General features: G+C 39.9%; 1 protein-coding gene across 2 annotated transcripts in view; it reads right to left on the bottom strand.

The window, feature by feature from the left end:
- Positions 1-9,292: 9,292 nt before the first annotated feature.
- Positions 9,293-22,728, bottom strand: part of TNR (tenascin R) — a 111,985-nt gene continuing 98,549 nt past the window's right edge. For both annotated transcript variants that reach the window (XM_072648566.1, XM_072648567.1), the window contains 3 exons: positions 22,452-22,613; positions 16,295-16,458; positions 9,293-15,112 (listed from right to left, as the gene is read on the bottom strand). In XM_072648566.1, the coding sequence (XP_072504667.1) occupies positions 14,993-15,112; positions 16,295-16,458; positions 22,452-22,613 (446 nt within the window). In that variant the 3' untranslated portion in view covers positions 9,293-14,992. The remainder of the gene's footprint in view (positions 15,113-16,294; positions 16,459-22,451; positions 22,614-22,728) is intronic.

Genomic DNA, 22,728 nt, shown 5'->3' with positions numbered 1-22,728 from the left:
CATAGTCTACAATATTTCCATTTGGATTCCAAGGAGTTTTCCAGGTTTATTTCGATTTGTAGCCCAACTAGATTCTAAGAAATCTCTTAATATAATTCTCTCTCTCACAACTGAGTCAGAATTCAGAGATTCTCTGAGGTCATTGGCTTAAATCTCTGTCAATGTGCTTCCTCTTTCCTCCTGCCTCCCTCCAAAATATTATAGTTGAGAATCATTGAGTCAGCTAGCCTTGAGTAGTTTTAGAAAGGTGTAGTTACTAGGGTGGTATAGTAAGAATGTTTGGTACAAAACATATTCCCAAAAGTCTACAACACACTTGTCCACAAGTACATATGTAATCCAGGGCAAAGTGGGCTCAAGCTTAGAAAACATCTTTACCAAAAGGGGAGCTTGTAACTCCTCATCACTGGAATTCCTTCTCTCTCCTTTGTGGGGTAGGTAAGACATTTCTTTTAAGTATGGTGAATCTACATCCATATGTCTTTGGTTTCTGATGCAGACACTGCTAGCAGTTGATCTGGGTTTGTGGGTGGTACATTGATGGGAGATGAAAAGTCCTTCAAAATCATATGAAACCTTCAAAACTCACTGGGTCAAAGGAGTAGGACAAGGAGATTCAGATTAGCTAGAGCTTAGCTAGAGCTAAGGCTTCTCCTTCCCCCTAATCATTTTCTTCTCAGAGATGTTAGCTCTAAATATTTGAGTAAATCTGGTTCAAACTGGATTATTCATTTATAGGTAATCCCTCAGGTGTGGCTGAATTACCTCCTCTCCAAACAATTTTTACACAATATCACTCGTTTGATGGATTTTTTTGTACTTAGTCTAAAGTCATTGGTTGATTGGAACATGTTCATACCTAGTTATAGTATCAAGTCTAAAATAGGGTGGGATGGTTTTGAAAAACAGTTACAAAAACCATTCTCATCCCCATAATCTATTCCAACCCAATTAGGATAAGCATTGTTATCTAATATTATTCTTTGCTCTCCTATTGCATCCAGGAAGGCCATCCCCAAATGCCTCCTTCTACATCTCCACTATTTAAATTCTTCTCTTCCCTTAAGTGTTTTCTGTTCACCTGCCTCCTTTTTCAAGGAATACTGCCCAATTCCTTCAGTTGAAAGTCAACTCTCTGAACTCCAGTTTTCTCATAATATTTTGGTGTGGCCTCTCCTTTGATGTTATCATATTTTTACCTTATGCCATCTTTCTTTGTATAGCATGCCATGTCTCCGTAATTAGACCACAAACTTTTTAAGAGCTGACTTGCATCTAGTAGGCACATAATAAATACATGTTGAACTGAACTTAAAGGTACTATCCCTGGAGGAAGAAGCTCTAGTAACATTATGCCTCTTAAGAAGGCTTTATTAGATATGTGACCTTTTACTCAGCCTTTCACATGTGCCCCATTATTATTGACATTAAGACATGGCATGCAATATCCCAACTTCTTGATCTGTGTCAGCTTATACTTTTTCATGATTTGCAATGCCACTCATGAGGGAAGTTAAGTGGCACAGTGGATAGAGTGCTGGGCTGGGAGACAGGAATACCTGAGTTAAAATCCTACCTCAGCTCTGAGATGCTGGGCAAGTCATTTAACCCTTTTCTTGCTTCAATTTCCTCTAAAATACAGAATAAAACCAACCCCAACCTCAAAGGGTTGTTGTGAAGTTCAAATGAGATAATATTTATAAAAATGCTTAGCACAGTGCCTGCCACATGGTAGACATTATATATAGTGCTATTTTATTATTATTAACCTTTTAGTATTAACTGAATCAATTATTGGTATTATTAATAATCTAAGAGTAATAATATTATTAATACTACACTATAATATTAATAAGTATTATTAACCTATGAGTATTAACCTCTTTCCTCTATCCTATCCCTAATACCTCACAAAAAAGATAATAATAACTAGCATTAAAGATTTACAAAGAAATTTAATATATCTATTATCTTGTTTGATCCTAATAATGACCCTAAGAGCTAGATGCTATTATTAGCCTCATTTTTTGCTGATGAGGAAACTGAGACAGGTTAAGTGGCTTGCCTGGGATCACAGAGCCAGTTAAGTTTCTGAGGCAGGATCTGAGCTCATGCCTTCCTGAATCCAAGTCCAACACTCTCCCCTTTATGCCACCTAGCCATCTTCTAAAATGAGGGATTTTGGTTATTACATTTTTAGAAACTTTAATGTAAGAGTTCTAATGGGTGTAACAAGGAGATGGAAAGTGGAAGGGGTAAAATCAAGGGAAGGGCAAAGTAAAAGCAAAAGAAAGTGAATCTCTTGGGAACAGGGACAATATCACAGTGAAACTGGCCTCGAACTCCCTTTTTTAATAGATAGGGAAAAATCGAGACTCTTAAGATCTTAAGTGAGTTTTTCAAAGTCATAGAACCAATCAGTGACAATTTAGACTGCTTTGCCTTGCTAGAGATAGCACAGCACCTTCTAGGTTTAAAATGCTCAGCAAATAACATGATCAATTATCATGCTGATGTTGATAAATACAGAAGTGTAAGGAAAAGGGTGAGTTTGCTTCTGGTAATGTTCCAAGTGACAATTTTTTTGTATTTTTCCTTAGGAACTTGGATGGGTTCATAATATTAGAAGGATGTCTAATCCTTATTTCCCTTTTGGCCTTATAACCTTGAGAGTCTTCCTCTCCCCGATTGATTTTTATTTTGAGTATGCAAAAGAGACCTTTTTTTTTTGCCTCACTTGTTACCTAACTTTAAGAGGGCCATGTACAATTGCCCTCCTCTATATCTTGCCATTGGACCCAGATGACTCCAGAGGAGAAAGTGAGGCTGGTGACCTTGTGCAGCCCTCCCTCACTTAAATCCAATTCACTTGCATGTCATGACATCATCTTCCTGATGTCGTGGTCCTCTTTGAGAATGAAGGCCAAACAACAATCCTTATTTCATGAATGAGGAATCTGAGGCTCTGAGAGGTTAACTTGTCCAAGGTCAGCCAGGTGACCTTGGGGTGTGGCTCAGATTTGAACCAAGGTCTTCTGACATAATATAATAGGCTACATCCATTATCAAGCTGTTACATAACAGTAGTATCCTATTACTGACTGGCAGTAGAAATCATCGTTTGAATCTGTGAATGGTCATTATGGGTCACCCATTTATAGCAATCCCAGCAAAGAGACAGGCACTTTGTCGAGATTTTTCGGTAGTTGCACTGACTACTAATGCTGGGAACATTTTTCTTGCTTAATAAACCACTTTTAATTTTACCCGCGGTGGTTCTTGGCTCCCACAATGCAGCAACAATTAAATCTGTGTTCAGATGGCTTGTAAATGCACCCAGAGGTGTTATGCAGTGGGCAAATTACACAGACATAAGTAAGAACAGAAAGTTAGCATTTAGCTCTCTCAAGGATAAACAATAATCGCTGAGGTTCTCTTTTAACACTATGAAATCTCTTAGATTCTCCTCTCTTTTTTTGGGGGGACTGCTTCTGTTCCTGGAGCTACTCTGGGCTTTGACAGGCTAGCCTTGGATTTATCCTGCTCTGTTGCAGGGGGCGGGGGTGGGGGGGGGGTGGGGAGGGAGGGGAGGAACTCATTGTATGTTACCACATGAGTTTCCTCTTCTCCCACCCTGCCAAATCCCATGTAGTGGGGATTCAGGCTTCCCTTAATCCTATCCAAACATTCTCCTCCTTTTCCTCTTGGAATCATTTGCTACAGGAACTAATTGGAACTGGCTTCCTAGATTGGCTCACCCAAATTAGGTTCAAGGAATGTGACTGATTTGTTAAAGATTCTCTGTTTGGATGACTTGGATATTGGTTCAGAATTCAAGCAGAGGTCTTGAGAAGGCCGTGGGGTCAGAGAGAAGGCAAGAAAGAAAGTGTTCCTCTCTGCTCTTCTAGGTCCTTTTTTTGGGGGAGGGTAACATCCTTTCTGTTAACAGCTGTTCCTTTCCCTTTCTTCCTCTATATGCTTCCACAGTGTTAGGAGATCTGGGAGGGCCCAAGAATAATAAATTCCTCATTTGTGGTTTGTTAACAACTGTGCCTTCCTCCTGGCAATCCATCCATTTCTCTTTCTTAACAAGAGGCAGTTACAGAGAAATCTGGTCCTCTTAGTTTTGGGTTTTAGAATATCTTGCCTGCTGAGAGCTTTGCCTGCTTTTATTTTCTCATGCTGGCCACTGAGAACCCATGATAATCTGGCATCTATGTTCTTTCTGGTCTTAAGCTTTGTTCTCCTTGTCCTAGCTTTGAGATGATTATTTTTCGGTTGGGGTGTAAATAGTCCCCTTGGAGGTTAAGGTGAGTGTTGTGGCATGGTGGCTCAGTTCTGTTCTTAAGGACATCTATAATCATGATCCACACTTGACTTACTGTAGTTATCATACCTGTTCCTTCCCCACATGAGGACTGCCTCTGCTCCTGGAGCTATCCTGGGATTTGACAGGCCAGCTTTGGTCTTATTTTGCTTGGTTGGGGTAGTGGAGCCTCTGTTGCTCATCAGGACATCTTCAGTCATGCCACCATATACCTTGCTCCCCCCTTTCCAGTTCCCTAACTCCCTTTTACATATTGTCTCCCTTCATTAGAAGGTAAGTTCCTTGAGGGTACGGACTATTTTAGTTGCTTTCATCAGTATCTGTAGAACTTAAAATAATGCCAGTTTACATAATTTGCAGTTAGTACTTAGCAAATGCTCTTTCCTTTCTATCTGTCTTCATCTCTTTCTCCCCCTGTCTATCTGTGTATCTCTCTGTATACTGAGAGGTAAAATTTCCCTTAAAAGTTTACCAAAGGAAACATTTAATTATGAAAAACAAAAAGATATATGAGGGGAGACAACAGAATAGGTTTTTACATGTCAGAGAGGGGAAAGATGTTCTCCAGTCTTCTCATGGGATTGGGGGTATTAGGTCCAAGGTTTGCTCAGTGAGCTTGCTGTGAGAAACCCATGGACCTGGAATCCATGATCCAAAGATCTGACCTCAGCAGGTCAGTGTCAAGGCAAAGCAATACAACTTAGCTCTGAGGAGGAAATATTATTCAGTGGAAAATCATGATAGAAGAGATCCTGGGTTCAAATTTCTCCTGTACCAATATCTGTGTGACCTTGGGAGAATCACTTAACTTAAATGGTCCTCAGCTTCCTCATTGGTAATATGAAGGTTTTAGATTAGCTGATCCCTAAATTCTCAAACTCTAGGACTCTCCTTTGAACCAAAGTAAAGGAAGTTGGGTAGGTAAGAGTATTCTCTGTCATTACCGATAGATGGCACTCGAATCCTGGAGATCAACTTACTGCTGGGTCTGGGGACTGAGGGAGAAAGTGTCTGGTAAAGTGTCAGCCCACACTATCAGACCTACCTAAAGTCAAGTTTATCTGATGATCAGTGTGGATAATGCTGGTAAATTTAAAACAAAATACTATCCACTAAATTCCAAAGAAAACAACCCCAAAGGGGCAGAAATAGAGAAAGTTGGTCAAAAAGGTAATGGACAGGTAGGGGTAAGAAAAACAGTGGCAAAGCCAGGGGAAAAGCACATTGAAGATTCCTATAGAATGAATTTTGGCAGGAGGAAATTATGAATCAAAAGCAAGAGGGGAGACAGCAAACAGAGAGACAACATGGAGAGATCACTTGGCCCTCACGTGGGTCAAACACAAATAAGGGATGACTGCCCACCCTTCCCCATCTAATCCAGAAGACACAAATCAGTCCTTCAGAATCTTTTATTAACGTATAGAAAATGCATTAAAAAAGGAACTATACAGAGGCTAAGAGCAATCAGGACTAAAAATACTAGTTAACAATGGTTAACAAGCGTAGATCCCATTCTCTGAGCTACATTTCCATGGAAGGATTGGGAGGCTGGTTTTTCCTTTTCCTCCTTTTTTTTGTTCTTTTTTTAAATTTTATTTTAGTTCATCAAAATATCCATTGATCTGAGGAGTCCACATTTCCTCCTCTTCCTTGTTCCCTCCTGCCCTTCTTTCTTTTAAGTAAAGGCTGTCTCAGCATACTGTAGCTACAAAGTCAGTAAGTTCTTTTGGTTATTGTTTGTTTTCTGAAAAGGATGATAGAAGTTAAAACCATAAACACAAAAGTGAAGGATTTGGGGTCTCTGGTGTCTTGATGTTTATCTTCCTGGGATAGTAAAGTAAAGAATAGTGTAGGTTTTGATTGCCCTGAATTCAGGGCAAATGACTCTTTCCCAGATATAACACCATGCTTGGGGCCTCTGAGTTTTGCAAGTCATTTGAGAATAAGGGAGTAGAATTCATGGATATGAATGACATAATGTGGGAGCTTAAAGGCTAACGAGAAACTCACCACTTACATTTTGAATCCTGTATTCCTAAGAACGGTCTGTTCTGTAAGACTGGGCTTGATTGGGGGGAGAAAGAAGCAGTGGCTCCAGGTGGGAGAGCTAAGGAAAGGAGTGGGAGAGAAGAGGTAAAGTATGACATGATGTCTCTAGTTAGACTTTATACTGAAAAAATAGGCTTTCGATGGCATGACTGGTACAGAGGTAGCCCTAGATTTTACTCTTCATTCCACTCCTTTGGGAGATTAAAAAATTATCATTTTTTATAGTTTATAAAGGGCAAAGGGATATGATCTTCATAGCCCATCCTCACTGTTCCCAAAGTAGGCCCACGTAAGCTGAGGATGAAGAAAATCACACCACTTTGGAGCTGAAGCTACATCAAAAGCATCAGTGAAAAAGATTAAGTGAGAGATGAAAGGAAAGAGGACTCTGCCTAAAAGAATTAAGAAAACTTCCCCATATTCTGCATTCCCCATTAGTGCTCCACTGCTTTAAGTGGGAAGCCCCTTTTAGGGGGGCAAGATAGGCAGTTAATTTTCTAAGAAGACAGAGCAGATGATTTCTGTATCTAATCCCTCTCAGTTCTCCATGATTCTCTTCCCCTCTCCCCTGACCCTACCCTTACCTGGTGTAGACTTGGATATTTTTGTAATCCTTAGGAATGATTGTCAGGGTCTAAAAAAGTTACTGGTGAGAGCAGACCTCAGGCTTGCTGGTGGAGACAGAACGGAAATGATAGTAGAAGGTCCTTTTGAGATGGCATTGGGGGATGTTAAGGTGGCAGCCACTTGGCTCAATTCATGCCGAGAGAATATATTCTTTGCTTCAGAAAAGGCTTGCTTGGGAGCTAGAGAATCTGTTTGGCATTGGACAAGTAATTTTCCCTTTCTGGACTTTGTGTTCCTTATCTGTAAAATAGGGGGGGTTTGACCTATATTAACTGATTTCTCTAATTTTGCTTCCAGTCATAAAGTTCTATGAATCCATGAATTTTTATAAAGAATCTCTAGACCTCTGTGGTCTTCCTATCCGATATCTCTAAAATACAGAGAGAGAAGTAGACATTTCTGAGAAAGCCAAAACGGCAAAGTCATGTCAAAGGTTGACTCTGGGAGCTGTTGAGTCAGTGATCTGCTAGATATGCGTCTGGGATCTCTGGAGCTGTTTAGGTATCCTTGGATATCTTGTGTGTATGTTTTTTTTCCTCAAAAAGAGCCATCTACTGAACTTCTTATATGACTGTAATTTTTTTTGAGCAAGACCTGTGATTTCACAGATAGAGAAGTCCTGGGGAGGAAACTCCTTCTGCCTGTGCAGGTCTTCATCTATTCTTCATTTTCTAATCTTAGAGAATTGCTTGGAGGGCACAGAGATGTTAAATGTGTTGTCCAGGGTCATACAACCAGTATGTTTTAGAGATGGAGCTTGGACTCCAGACTTCCTGACTCTAAGACCTTCCTTCTAATCATATTGTCACACTACCACTTTGCAAACATGAATCCAACTTATTAATAAAAACTATTGGGGAGAATCCAAGACAACCTATGTTTAAGCATCCACTGGGCTTGAGAGAGTGAGAGTTAATTTATCTGAAATGGAAACTTAGCATGTCATCAGTGAGCCCCAACCTCATGGCCCAAACAATCAAGAAGCATTTCAATTATCTTAAGCAAAGAGGCAGACTTTGCCAACAGAGTGAGAACAGGGTTATTCAAGAGGTTATGCAATAAGCCACAATAACCTAGGGGAGACTTTTATGTCTAGAGAGAATAGGATGGTGCTCAAAGACTGTGAACTACGCAAGGACATTTGGGCAGTGAGATGGGACAGATCTGATGAAGTCACATATCAGTTACGGATGGGGAAGAGGGAAATTTTAGAGAATTTGATTGGAAACATAAAAGATTCCATGAGATTTAAAGTAGACAGTCTGTAGGGCATAACTATGGCACTTAAGACTGATTCACCAATGAAAAGAAATGACTAGAGCAATTAATATAGGATTTTAGGGATAATCTCGTCTAACCCCTCATTTTGTAGATGAGGACCAGGTAGATGGAAGGACTTGTCCAAGGGTACCTAGCTCATAAGTGGCAGAGCTAGGATTCAAAATCAGGGTGTCTGATTCTAAATCCAATATTCCTTCCATTTCTTTTTTTTCCCTTTTGTTTGGAGGCTATCAGGGTTAAGTGACTTACCCAAAGTCACCCAGTTAGTAAATGTGAGGCCAGATTTAAATTCAGGCCCTTCTGACTCTAGGGCTGGTGCTCTATCCACCGTGCCACCTTGCTCCTCCCATTTCACACCTGAAGACAAAAGGGGGGTGAGTTGTCTGCCTACCCTGTGATTAGAACTTCTATGGTCTTGACTCTTCAAGGGAGGGGAAAAGAATAGTAGTTGATGGATATATGTCACTAACCCTACAGAGTAATTTTAATATGTAGATGTCAGTGGAAAGCCAATTTGGCTTCACATCTATTCATTAGCTTCTCATCTTTTGATTGTTCTTCAAATGTTTGAGATGTAAGCAAATCCAGCGTGGATGAAACTAGAGTAAACGATAACTATTTCCTGAAATTGGACTGCAGCCTACACCAATGTCTTTGCTTGAAGCATGGTGAAGTTTTTCTTCTCTTTGGGGGAGAGTTATTTTTTTTAAGTTTCATTTGTTCTTTGAGCTTGTGTGAGTAGAGTGATGCTAAGACACATCAGTAACTATTGATGGGAATCTCATTTACATCTATATGAGGCTGGATTGTAAAGGAAATAAATATTGTAAGCTGACCATAGAGCTCTTATAAAATGACCATGGGGACCCTACAATGTGAGCAAAATACAATAGTCTTAAATCTCTTCCAGTGCCCTGTATAGAGCTCTATCCCCCCCCCCCCCCCCCCATCTATGATTTATTTCATTGGTTTGAGGAATTCCTGGTATGGAAACTCCCTCCAAAGATACACATTAACAACTCAACTTTAACTTAAATTCTTAGAGAGTTGCTTGGGGGCACTGAGAGGTTAAGTAACTTGCCTACAGCTATATACCTAGTGAGCATCAGAGGAAAGCTTTGAACCTAGGTCTCCCTGACTCCTGGGCCAATCATCTATCTGCTATATTATGGCATTTCCCTTTGCACATAATAGATATTTAATAAGTGGTTAATGAATGAATAAATGGAGGCACTGAAATATGTACAAAAGGACCCTTTAATATGGTACTAAATACTTTATGGCCACCAGAATTCTGTAATATGGCTATGTTAACCCTATAATATTGCCATAAGGCTCTCCCAGAACCTAGGACAGTTCCTTGCATATAGGATAGAGATTGAAACTACACTTGTAATTCCGTTGGGATGGAGAGTTGCTAGGTAAGGCGCTTACAGTCTTAGAGTCTTAGAATTTTCTAGAGCCCTGAGAAGTTAAGTGACTTATCCCAGAACATATAGCCAGTACGTGTCAAAGACAAGGCTTAAACCCAGGTCTTCTTGACTTTGAGGTCAACTCTATCCACTATACAACACTGTCTTCCTCAGATTCAGCATCCTGGGTACTTAATAAATAAATCAAGTGCTTACTCTTGTTCGAGTAAGGAGGGTGCTGTTGATGTAGTAGTGGAAAAAATCATTGGACTTGGAGTCACAAGACTTGGTTTCAAGGTTTGATAAGTTTCATCTTGGGTAAGACACTTAACCTCTCTTTATCTCACTATCCTCATCTCTAAAACAGGAATAATAATACTTGCACAAGCCCCCTCCCTGGTTGCTATGTTCAGTCAAATGAGTTATTAGCGAAAGTGTTTTTTAAGCCTTAATGCACTATATCGCTATTAACTATTTTAATAAGCACAAATTTTTCAGCCATGCTTGCTGATTGTATAGTTCCCCACAGAATATTATAAAATAGTTTTGTCCATGGCCTGTGGGTACTATCAGTGTTAAATCCCTAAGAATCAAGAAGCTTATTACAGTTAATGGCACTATGGGTCATATGAGGTTGGCTTTGGGGACTGGGGTATTGGGAACCTTGAGTGAAAAGCAGAAGAATCCCTGAATCACAGAAGACCAGCTCTGTCCACTGAGATTCTGAAGCTGGTCATGCAGCTCAGTCAGACTAAGGCAAGGAGTGGTAGAGGGTCATAGAATGTGACAGCTGGAGAAGATCTTAGAGATCATTAAATCTAGTTCCAACACTTAAGAGGTGAAGAAGAGGGGTTTCCATGGGCTTATTCAAACTGAGCTGGACTTTTTAAGACTTTGAGGGCTCCCTATCAAGTTCCCAAAGAAGGCCCATCAAATGCTGATGGGACGAAGCCCTTTTTGAGGGTAAATCAAAGGGACTGAGAAACTAGTAGGGTACCCATAATACATAAACCAACCGCTAAAACTTCTCTAGTATTCAGAGGAACTTATTTTCAGGATGACAGTTCTGCCTTATGAACACAGAGGCTAATTAGGGGCTTGTGGTACAAATTACTCTATATCCCAACCATTTTTTTTCTCACCACGGTTTCCATGTCTGTGATGGAGAGAATAAAGACCAGGCTGCATTACACAGTGGGAGTGATTGAAACATCTCCATTTTGGAGCTGTTAGCTAAGATCTATCGAAACCATAAAACAGACCTGTCCCAAAGGTCAGGGGTTCTTTTTCATGAAGTCACTGCTCTTTTCATGGACTAGATTTGAAAAAAGTGGGACTACGATTAATTGGCTTTGTGTCCAGTGACATGGACACATGTTCATGTGGCTTCTGCAAGGTATGCCTCTCTTTCAAGAACAATTTTAAATTTGGGTAGAACCTGTTAGTTTCCAAGTAGAATGAGGGTATTAAAGTTTAATAGCTCTTCCTACTTGCTTCTTAGGTATGATAGTGGATTGGCTCATACGATCCTAGCTTTAGAGCTAAAAAGGACCTCAGAGGCTACCTAATACAACCCCTTCATTTTTAAAGATAAGGAAACTAAGGCCTAGGGAGGTTAAATGACTCTGTGTGTATCACTCAGGTAGTATCAGGGGAAGATTTGAATCCAGGACTTCTTGATACAAGAGCCAGTGCTCTTTTCACTGTACCATATAGCTTCCTATGTCCCTCAGTTATTTCCCTCTGTGTCTTAAACCCTATTTTGTTGCTCCTTATCAAGGAATATTTGTTAGTTTTCAAAATCTTTCTCTTTCTAGGTTGGGTGGAATTCTCCAGCCCCATAATTGTTCTTCAAAGATTCAAATGGATAAAGCCAGCCCCAACTTATAAATGAATCTAGGAAGCACATCACTCTCAGAGTCTGGAGTAGAAATCTTATTGCTTCCTCCTCTTTGATTTCTCCCCTTCTGCTGTATTTTTTACAGCATTGTCTCTCTATCTCTATTTACCTCTCTGCCTTAGCACCTGTCCAGTCTTGGAATAAGAATATAGCAACTGACAACCCTATTTTCCTATTTAGTCTTCATCTGTTTATAAGAAGATTAAAACTCATTTGTATTTATTGATGTTTCTTTGTGTATGTTAAAATCAGTTTCATAACTCTGTCTCCATAGTCAGAGTAATGTAATTCTGTAGGGGCTATAGCTGTCACATTGGTAGGTGGCCAAGGCATGATGGAAAAATAGTAGTTTGGAGATCAGAATGATCTGGGTTAAGTCCTTATGTCCATTGCTTCCTATCTGTGAGACCTTGGGTCAGTCACATAACCTTTCTTAGCCTCAGTTTTTTTCATTTGTTATGAGGGGGTTGGACCAATAAGGTCCATTTCAGCTCTAACATGTGCCAATGTCTTCTATGTCCTTTGTAAACTGCTGGGAGTTCTGGTATTGATTAGAGCATTTAATTGTTGATGAACATGTGTTTATGAAAGCAGGTGATGAGGTAGTTAGTATGTTTTACAATGCCATACTAAACATTTATATGTTAGCACTGAGGGATAAATGGGAAAGGATGACCGAGTTCTTTAAAGGAAGATAAACGATGCCTGTATTTTAAGGATTAACATAGGATTTTTAGAACTATTCAAAGGAAAACTGTTAAATGACATTATTGTAGCATGTTTCTATTCATGTTATTTCTACAATGATCTTACTAGTTGGCTCAATTCAACTGAATAGCAGGATTCTGTTTTTAGGCAACTTTCTTGACTTAAGTCTACATTCCTAACACAAGTTTTTGGGGCCAAATAAGTCATTTTTTTTTTCAGTGCTTCAGTCTTAACTCTAACTACCCAGGCCCATAACCTTAAGAAACAGATGAAAGAATTAAAGTTACCCTGTTTCCTTGCTAATCGACATGACTGATCACTAAATGGATTCATGCCTTACTTGTCAGGAAGTTCTATTTCTCTGTCTTTGGCTCTGAGATTCACATGTGATTCCTGATTTTTACTTTTTTTGTAAGGGAAGCATCTTTTTAAATTTTCCAATTTTTCTAAATGGGTCATCTCTCCTATGCCAATTTCTATCCTGCCAACATCTGTAGTTCTTCCTACTGTTTTTGGCCCACATATCAACCAACTTAACATAACAGGTAGATTGGTGTCATGGAATGTGCACTATCTTGGGAGTTTTTGGAGACCTGGGTTATAATTCTGGTTCTGTCCTCCAATCAGATACCGAAGCTTTGGAAAATCATTTAACATCTCTGGGCCTGTTTGCTGTTCCATAAAATGAAGGTATTGAACTGGATGGCCATGAATGTCTCTTCCTGAAGAAACTGGAAGTATATTTTTTAAATATACACATATATGTATGTATGTATATATGTGTGTATATATGTATATATTATATATATATGATGGGTTGTTTGTTCATTTTTTACTAACTTTCTGTGGAGCTTACGCTGAATTCAAGTTGGAAAATACTAGCCTCATTTTCAGTGCTAGATGTGCCAAGGTCTTAAGAGGCATGTTAAAGAGGCCCAGTGCTCAGATTGTCACCTCACTGAATCTAAACAATAGTTTTACTTTCGCCTCAAGGAAGACGCGTATTGGGAGACACTCTAGCTAGACCCAAGGGATTACCATTCTTTTCTTATGTAGTCAAGTTTTCCCTTGACTGCTCATGACTTCATGAGCAAATTTCTAACTCTCAGCTTCAAACAGTGAATGTTGGGTAAGGGTCCTAAAGTCTCTGGTCTAGATCAAGTTTGAAGAAAATGGAGGTGGTCAATGGACAGTCACCATGAACCGAGAAAAGGAGGGATCGAGCTGAGGAGCTGCACACAGATTTTAGCAGCTCGTATAGGATGTGTTTGAAATCTGCTTTGAAAGCAGAAAAAGCTTCCAAAATAGCCACTGTGACTTCCTGTCCTCTTAGGCTTAAAAAAAGAAATCAAATAGTGATCGTGAAGATACAGCATCTAATAAAATGGGAGGTAGGCACAGTTCTCTCCTCTTCACCTTTGGATTTCTAGATGTAATTTGCTCTGGCACTTTTCATTTTTTCTATCCTAGGTAAATAATAAAGGAAGGTGAAGAAAAGTTTCTCTGGAGCTCATCGACTAATGGGGGTCATTCCATCCCTACTGGGACCAAGAATCTATCCCTGCCATGCCATACTAGCTGATGGAATAGCTGCTTGGTTATTCAGCAGGATTACCTTGACTTTAACTGGTTTATCCATAGTTTGGTGATATTGACTGAGTACAAGACTGTGGCAATTCCTCAAAAAAAAAAAAAAGGAAGGATCAAACATTGAGGAAACACAGGTATGTGTTTTCTGTACTTACTCTGAGGAATGGAATCTCCTTATTGGTGGGGACCATATCTTACAAATTTTTGCTGTATTGCCCTGGCTCATAGCATGGTGCTGAGCATGTAGTAGGTACTCAATAGAGAATTGTTGATTGGTTGAGTTGAGGGAGATTTATAGTGCATTATGACATGGCTATGAAATCCAGTGTCAGGGATTTTAAGTATTGTGCATTCTCAATCAGTGTCTGTGAGTGGGGATGATAAATAGAGTTGGGAAATGCCATTGTTAGCAGGTGAAGGAGAAGTGGGGCTCCCTGGAAAATCTTAAAAGAAAGAGTACCTCTTGGGTAAGAAAAATAAGAGGGACAGAAGTTGAGAATTTAGAATCATTTAAAGGGAGCCTAGGTCACTAGAATAGTGAAAGGCCAACATGATGCTGCCATAAAAATTATGTTGAAGAGCTGTCTCATCTGTCAGCCTCCTACTTAGGGCATACTGATGTTAACAGCTGGCTAATATATCAGTCAGATGGGTTGAGTGGAGGCCCTATTTCAGAGACCATCAGTTACCTTGTCTCTCAGGTTAGGAAGATGAAGAACATCTTGAAGAGAAGACAAGGGGAGGAGAAGAAACTCCTAGCCCACCCAAATAGTAAGGGCTACTGGACTTGTCCCTGGTTTGGTCTTTCATGAAAATTTTTCTTTGTCTCCTTTAGTGAGGAGTTGGGGTATGGTTAAATAGGAGGGAGACTTGGGACCAAGGGCCAGGACCATGAAACTTCGTCATCCAGAACGGCAGAATGCTGTGGCCCTGACTCTTCTCTCTGTACTGTCTTCCTGCTTCATTCCCACTTCCTTTATATACCCTTAGTAGGTTTCAATAGCACATCATTATTATTTCCCCCCCACCTCATTTCATATTATAAAATACAAACAAATGACAGAAAAGGTCGGTTGTTTATGGGCTCTCCTGTGCTCACAGGTGGAGGGACCGTTGTTTCCTTCCAACCAAAGGTCGGTGGTTGTAAGGCCGCATCTTCATTTCCACAAAGGGGATGGAGAACTCATGGCCTTTCCAGTGATACCAGTTGATCCCCTGTTCAGGAGAATAATAAGGGTGTCATATTTTCTCTTTACTCTCCCATTACTCCCACAAGTCAACCCCTAGCTGGGAGAGATGAGGAATGGTGTGCTTTTAGGAGAAGCAAAGGGATGATATATGAATTTAGTGGGCTTTCCATTCATACAACATCTGATGGATCTTACATTCCAGTCAAGTTCCTCTTGTGATCCCTATCTTTCCATTTTGAACAGTCATGAAATTATGGGTTTCTGGTCTGAGAGATGGGGATGCTTTATCTTTAGTTGCTGGGAGTCATCTTTTTGGCTTTTAGTGCTAGTAACAGGTAGATTTTTCCAAGTGTTATGGGAGTATGGTGCACCTGTAGACTTGATCACCTTGCTGTCATGGCACTGTCACAAGGAAGACATCAGAGAACTGCTTCTGGGAGAACCACGACATGTAAAGGAAATGCCTTGGAGAGACAGTCTGGAGCAAATGTAGCTCTTCCATAACTGGTTCCAGGCAGCTAACCACAATTTTAAAATGGATAACCTGATTTGCTGCAAAGGGATATTCAAAAGATCCTCCAATTTTGCTTACAGTTTCTTTTTCTCAGTGTTCTTGTGGGACCTTGCGACTAATCATGGGAGAGGAGCCTATGACCTTGTGATTCTGGGATATCCAAGGGGCCTCTCGAGCGTCCTATTGTTCCAGAGGTTGGGTTTGCTGTCAGTACATGACTTTGGTGACAAGTTTAAATCTCCTTTTCCCCCCTGCCCTGAATCATTCTTCTTCCCTTTCCCCAGGACCTCTTGAAACCTACAGGGTACTAGTTTTGGGGGATGGTTTGATTCTGTCCTACTGAAGATTAGTGTCTCTTCTCAGATCCAATATGAAGTTGAAAACTCTTCCTTTTTCCTCCTTTGACTTCTAGTCCTCTATCCTGCTTTCATTCTATTATTTGCACCGTATTCTTGACTTCCTGGAGATGAGATTCCATGTGATTATTTACAGGGAATAAAAGGGATTCAGAATCATGTGTCCTTGTAAACTACAGGGCAGTGGGACTCCAGACTCTATTGATTACCAATATTGGTACCAATATTTAGGTGCCTGGATGTGTGAAATGGTTAAAACAATTAAAAGGGTGATTGCTTTCTAATAAAAAAGCAAACAGACAACAAAGTATCTCCTTCTCCCAACATTTGTCCTTACCTGACTGTGCCTGGACTCCCCATACTTTCCATTTAGGTTGGTTCGGTGGCAGTTCTTGTACCACCAAGCTCCCTTGTAGGACATGGCACAATTGGTAACAGCAACATCATTGTCTCTGTCCTCAGTGGAGAAGGGTCGCCCTTGGTGATAAGTAAGGGAATCCCCTGCAAAGAAAGAGAAGTGTGATTTAATGGATAGTTATCCCTAAAAATGTGTTCTTCTCTCACAAAGAAATACAACCACTCAAACATTCCCATTTCAGAGAGTCCATTAGCTACCCATGGTCTAAAATAGACTACTTTATCTTATACGTCATGGCTGATTTCTTCAATGCTATTTTCTGCAGCCACCTGAAGTGCCTCACATGCTGACCTTTCACCCAGGCTACATACTGATCTCCAGCACTGGATTGCCTTCATTATCCATATCTATTTAGAGGCAGCTAGGGCTCAGACTTGGGGGGTCAGGAAGACTTGAGTTCAAATCCTCCCTTAGAAACGTAATAGCTGTGTGACTCTGAGGAAGTCACTTAACCTCTCTCAACCTCAGTCTCCTAAGTGGAGATAATAATAGCACTTTCGTACTAGGATTATCATGAGGACAAGACGATAATATTTGTAAAGTGTTTTGCAAGCTTTAAAATGCTACATATAAGTCACTGTTCTACTATTGTCTGCCCCATTACAGATTTCTACGGTACAACTTCAGTCTGGTTATTGTAATTCTGTCTCCTCCTATCTCTAATTCTTTGCTCCTATATTCCCTTGTCAGTAGATGATTCATATCCTGCCTCTCAGAGAAGACTGAGAGCATCTGGAGTGAGCTGTATTCTCTCCAGCTTTAACAGAGTACTTTCCCTATGTTTTATCTTACACTCCTTTCCAGTTCAGTGGAAGTTTTCTCTCCTCTCTGATGATCCAAATTCCATCCCCCCTCCTCCAGCACTTCAGTCCTACAATTATACTCTCCCTCTCTAGAATTTTCCATCTTTCCCACTTCATGGGCTCCTTTATGTTCCTTTATGCTTGGTACAACAAAGATATATTAAATGCCTACATAGACCTAGTTTTGGGGATAGATCCAAAGATAAAAATGAAAAGACCATTGTTCTCAAGGAGTTTCCTTTCTACTCAGATGTGGGTGGGTAGAGATAATGTCCCATAGGTAAGTACAAGGACATTTGAGGAGGGAGGGAACTCTAAGGACTGGAACTGGGGTTGGGAATCGAATCAGATGACTCCTGAGCTGAGCCTTCAGGCTCCAGAGAAGCATTGTCTAGAAGATGAAGACTGTGTTTGGTGGATAAGAATGCCTCACAGGCATAGTGTGGGGCTTTTCTAACTGCAGGGGGGTGGGAGATGGGATGCCAAGCATGGAAAATGACTAAAAGTCCAGTTTTCTAGGAATGTAGAGTTAGTGAAGGAAAATAATGGGAGTTAAGACTAGAACGGTGAGTTGGAACCAGTTTATATGGATGGCTTTCATAGCCAAGCTGAGAAGTTTGTATTTTATCCTAGGGGAAATTAAAGGTTTTATAGCAGGTGAATAATATATACCTGATACTTCCACCTTCAAACACAATTAAATGTCTTCTCCCTTAAGTAACACTAACAAACAACTTTGTCCCCTACAAATGAAAGAGAACTCTTTTTGGGGCTCCTGACAACTCTCCTGGGATGGCTCGCGTTACTACACTGTATCCCTCATGGTATCTATCTCAGACAGTCTAGATTTGAGGATCTGAACCCAACTTACTTTTGATCAGTTGATCAAAGGGCAACACATTCCTTGAATGTAGTCTCTGATGAATGCCTCCATTTCCCAATCATTCTTACTCCTTTCTTAACATCCTACAATCTAATTTTTGTCCTTACCACTCTATAGAAATTGCTGTCACAAAGATTACTACAACTTCCTTGCCAAATCCAGTGACTTTTTCTCAATGCCCATTTTCTTTAAACTCTTCATGGCATTTGTTTACCACCTACCCACTCTTCCCTGTAAACCTCTCCTCTCTTAGCTTTCATGATATTGTATTTTTCTGATAATCTTCCAATGTCTCTGCTCCCTTCCTGTGTCCTTTGTTACCTCCCTTTTCATCTTCTACCCAAACTTTTGTCCTAAGCTCTGTTCTATTTCTATGGAGGTCTCCTATGGTTCTGATTCCCATAGCTTCAACTAACACTCCTATCTGAATGATTCCCAAATTTATATTTCTAGTTCCAACCATGCACTGGCACTCTAGTCTAACATTTTCCATAGTACATAAGATATTTCACTTGAATGTTTCCCAATCACCTCACACTCAATATGTCCCAAATAATATTCACCATATCTCCCCTACCTAAATCGACTTTCCAATTTCTTATTTCTGTCAATTTTCCCATCTCCTAGGATTGAAACTTTGGAATAATCTTTAATTCTTCCCTCCCTCCCCCGTTCATTTCCTATATTCAGTGTCACCAACTGCTGTCACTTTTTCATTTGAAATAATGCTCTGAATCTAAAATTTCTTTCCATTATACTATAGATTCTCATTGCCTTTTGTTTGCAATAACTGTTATGCCTCTTAACTGTGAACTTTAACAATGATAATCTCTTTCACTCCACTCCCTCTTGCAAAATCTTCACAGAGAACTCTTTTATTGTGCTCCTCTTGTGTTTTATAACCTACAATAGGTCTCTGTCATTAACTGCATCGAGTCCAAATTCTAAAGTGTAGCTTTCAAGGTCTTTCTTGAGCCCGGTTCCACAGAGACAACATGGTATAGAACGAAGAGTTTTGGAGCTAGAAGACTGAATCTTGGCTCCATTATTTATAAAATGTGTGACCTAGGACAAGTCATATTAATTTTCTGGGTCTCAGTTTCCTCATTTATAAGAGAAAGATGATTTCTGAAGTCCCTTCTAGGTCTGTGTTGTGTTTATTTAATCCACTTGAAATTATTTATCACTGCTTTCCAGCTCATACAATCTACTCTAGTCAGAAAGATTTCCTGACTATATACACTATGTGTCAAATCATTTTTTGGCCTTTAATCACGCTGTTTGCCTTACCTGAAATGCCATTCATATTTCTCTTTGACTCTCCTAATCCATCTCATTCATCAAAAACCAGTTCAGTGTCAATATTCTTTGCAAAGATTTCCTCAAATGTCCCACCTCATATCAATGGCTCCCTTCTCTAGATTTCTACACTTATAGTCATAACTACATAATTTAAAACTTGTTATCTATTTATTTTATTCACATATTAGCGACATAAGGGAGTCCTTGAAAATTGTTGCAATGTCTGCCACAATCAGACCCAACACCTTTCACCTTCAAATATGTTATAGTGCTTTTTATCTGAATACACAGACACATACACACACATATTTACTATCCAATCCCATTTCATGTTCTTAAAAATATCTCAAACTCTTTATGGCCATAGACCATGCCTCCTTACACTTCTTTTGTTAAGTGACTAGTAAAGTGCTAGTTCATATTAGCATTCAATCAATCTTTATGGACAAATGGATCTGTAATTTTATGTTGGACACCTATTATAATCCTAGCCGAACACTTAAAATTTTTTTTATCCTTGTGCTGAGGAGAACAGTAGGAAAGAATGAACTCAGAGTGGAGGGGCAGAAGAAGCACTGATAAATAGGGTGAAAGCCGGTGAAAATGTTTATAAACCCATAACTGGTAAGAGTCAATCCAAAAATTAGATTGAGCAACAAAACAAGTTAAATGAGACTGGAGTTGGAGCAAATATTAGGTTCTGAAAATTGTGAGAGAGGAAGACAATGAAATCTTCCTGCCTCTAGGTCTTTAGACTGAAGATAGACAACCATTTGTCTAGGATTGCCTGAACACAGGCAACAGATGAAGTGCCTTTTTTTTTTCCATAAAAGCACCTTCTAGCACAAGACTGGAAGTAGGAAATTGTCTCTAATAGATTCGACTATAACCAGTAGAAATGGGTTGATAAAAACTAGTCATGGCTACCTCTATATGAGATATGGTTAAGCAGGAAAAACCAACAGAAAGTCACCTGTTTAGATGACAAGGTTAGAGACAGACAAGGTCAATGAAACCAAGAACTGTAAAACTCTGGTTTAAATTAGATTTGTGCATCCCCTCAAATGCTGTTTTGAAGAATTGGGAAAGTCTGTGTTTTATTCCTTTTAGAGAAACAAGGACCAGGGATAGTTTATCCATAGGCATAGGAATAATCTTGAGTACTGTAAAAAGGGAGTTTGGGTGACTCCTGGTCATTCCTGGCTTAATCGACTTCATTTCAAGACCTGAATGATAAGGAAGACCTAACAACTGAAAGTAGCATGTGTCAAGACCTGAATAAGGATGACCTTACAATTGAGAGGAATGTGGTGGAAAGTCCTCAGGCTCATTTGAGTTCTGGCTCTCCTACTTATTGGCAGTGGTAAGTCAGTTTACCTCTTTAAGTTTACCTCAATTTTCTCATCTGTAAAATGGGGATAATAACTGGTATCTTGAAAAGAAGTATGATAGAGTGGATAGGAGTCTGGCCTTAGAGTCAGAAAGAACTGAGTTCAGTTCCTCTACCTGGCATAAGTAATGTAACCAAAGGCTAGTCTATTTAATCTCTCTGCCCCAAGACAACTCTCCAAGACTCCAAGTGACAGATGAATTGCTGTCCTGCATTAATGGAAGGAGTTTTCAAACCAAGAGTTCCTCAAGTCACAGTCACAGAATTAAAAAATTGAGTATCTCTATTACATACCTTATAGGGTTATAGTGAAGGTGACATAGGCATCTTGGGAAATGCCCTATAAATGCAGGTTTTGGTTAATATTATTATCTAAAGCTCAGCTTGTTGCATAATTAAGCAGAAGGGTTTGTGGCAATCTTTCAAGATTTTATTATTGGTACTGGCAATGATCATCGATATATACACGGTGACAAAGGAAACCTCAGCGGGTGAGAGCAGCAAAAAATGTAGAGCAGCAACCATGGCTAAAGTTAGTTCAGAGTGACTGAAGGAGGTGATCTGTGGATTTATACTCATGGCTCTCTCATTTATATAACTCTCTAAAGTTTGCAAAACACCTCTCCATACCTTATCTTGATGCTTCTAAAAAAAGATTGGGAACAGATCAGAGTCTCTTTGAATAAAATTAATGATATAATAATTGGGGCTTAGAGCTCTGCTTGGGGCTGCTAGGTGGACACAGTGGATAGAGTTTCGGGCCTGGAGTCAGGAAGACTCCTCTTCCTGAGTTCTAATCTGACTTTAGACTGGGTCACCTTGGGCAAGTCACATAACCCTGTTTGCCTCAGTTTCCTCATCTGAAAAATGAACTGGAGAAGGAAATGGCAAACCACACCAATATCTTTGCCAAGAAAACCCCAAATGGGCTTGCAAAGAGTTAAACATGATTGAAAAATGACTAAACAACCACAAAAGAGCTCCACTAAATTCCTCCAAAAACCTAGGCAGAGACAATCAACATTCACGTACCTCAGGCAAAGGAGTGAAAACAGAAGTGAAATGTGAAAATAAAGTGAGCCCATTCCATTCAGTGGCGTGCCTGGCTCAAAGTGAGGGCATGGGTATTTCTCTTTGGTTGACTGATTTATTTGTGTCCCTGACCTGGGGAGTTTAATTTGTACTAGTAGCACTTCTCCAAGAACAGGGACCCTGGCATACATACCACCTATCCGTGATGAAACCTTTATAGCTACATGTCATGTCATTAGGGAACTTCCATCCAAATAATTATTCATTATGTTATAGGACAATAAACCAATTATTAGTTAATCTGAATGATAGAAATAATATCTTGAATTCACATGGAGCTTTTTGCTTTATAAAGCACTTCTACATATGTCATTGATTTTATCTTTATGAGTCTTTGAGGTTGGGTGGGCACTATCCCTCCCATTTTACTGATAAGAAAACCGAGGCACAACAATGTAAAAAGACTTGTTCAGAGCACATAGTGAGCTAGGGACCGAACCAGGATTAAGACCCTAACTCTTCAGCTCAACACTCTTAGTAGATTACTCTGCTTTGTGCCATGAAAAGTTAATCACTTGTACGTGGAAATATCCATGAGCTTCATAATCCCACCAGCTTTGCCAGGTCCCTGTGGCCCTTGGGTTCTGGATGGGGGTAAGAAAGTACCAGCAGTGCCATTGTAGTCTCCTATGCGGAGCTTGTAGAGACTTCTGCTGTCCCCAATAGAGAACTTGTCATAATAGGCATAAGCTGCCTCTTGGCCGTCTCGCATGTCTATCCGCAACTCATAGCGCCCTTGGGATGTGATCTTGTGCATGTTATCCAATCCTGTAGAGAAGAGCAAAGAATATGAGTGAGATCTGGTCCAGAGCAGCTTGGTAAAGAGAAGGGAGAATGAGTCTGTGTCCATGAAACTTGTGCTGAGTAAAGAGGAGATTGCGCA

Source organism: Notamacropus eugenii, chromosome 2 (assembly GCF_028372415.1).
Source record: "Notamacropus eugenii isolate mMacEug1 chromosome 2, mMacEug1.pri_v2, whole genome shotgun sequence".
In the NCBI taxonomy this organism is placed as follows: domain Eukaryota; kingdom Metazoa; phylum Chordata; class Mammalia; order Diprotodontia; family Macropodidae; genus Notamacropus; species Notamacropus eugenii.
The sequence above is the reverse complement of the archived record's forward strand: the minus strand, read 5'-3'. Positions and strand labels throughout refer to the sequence as shown.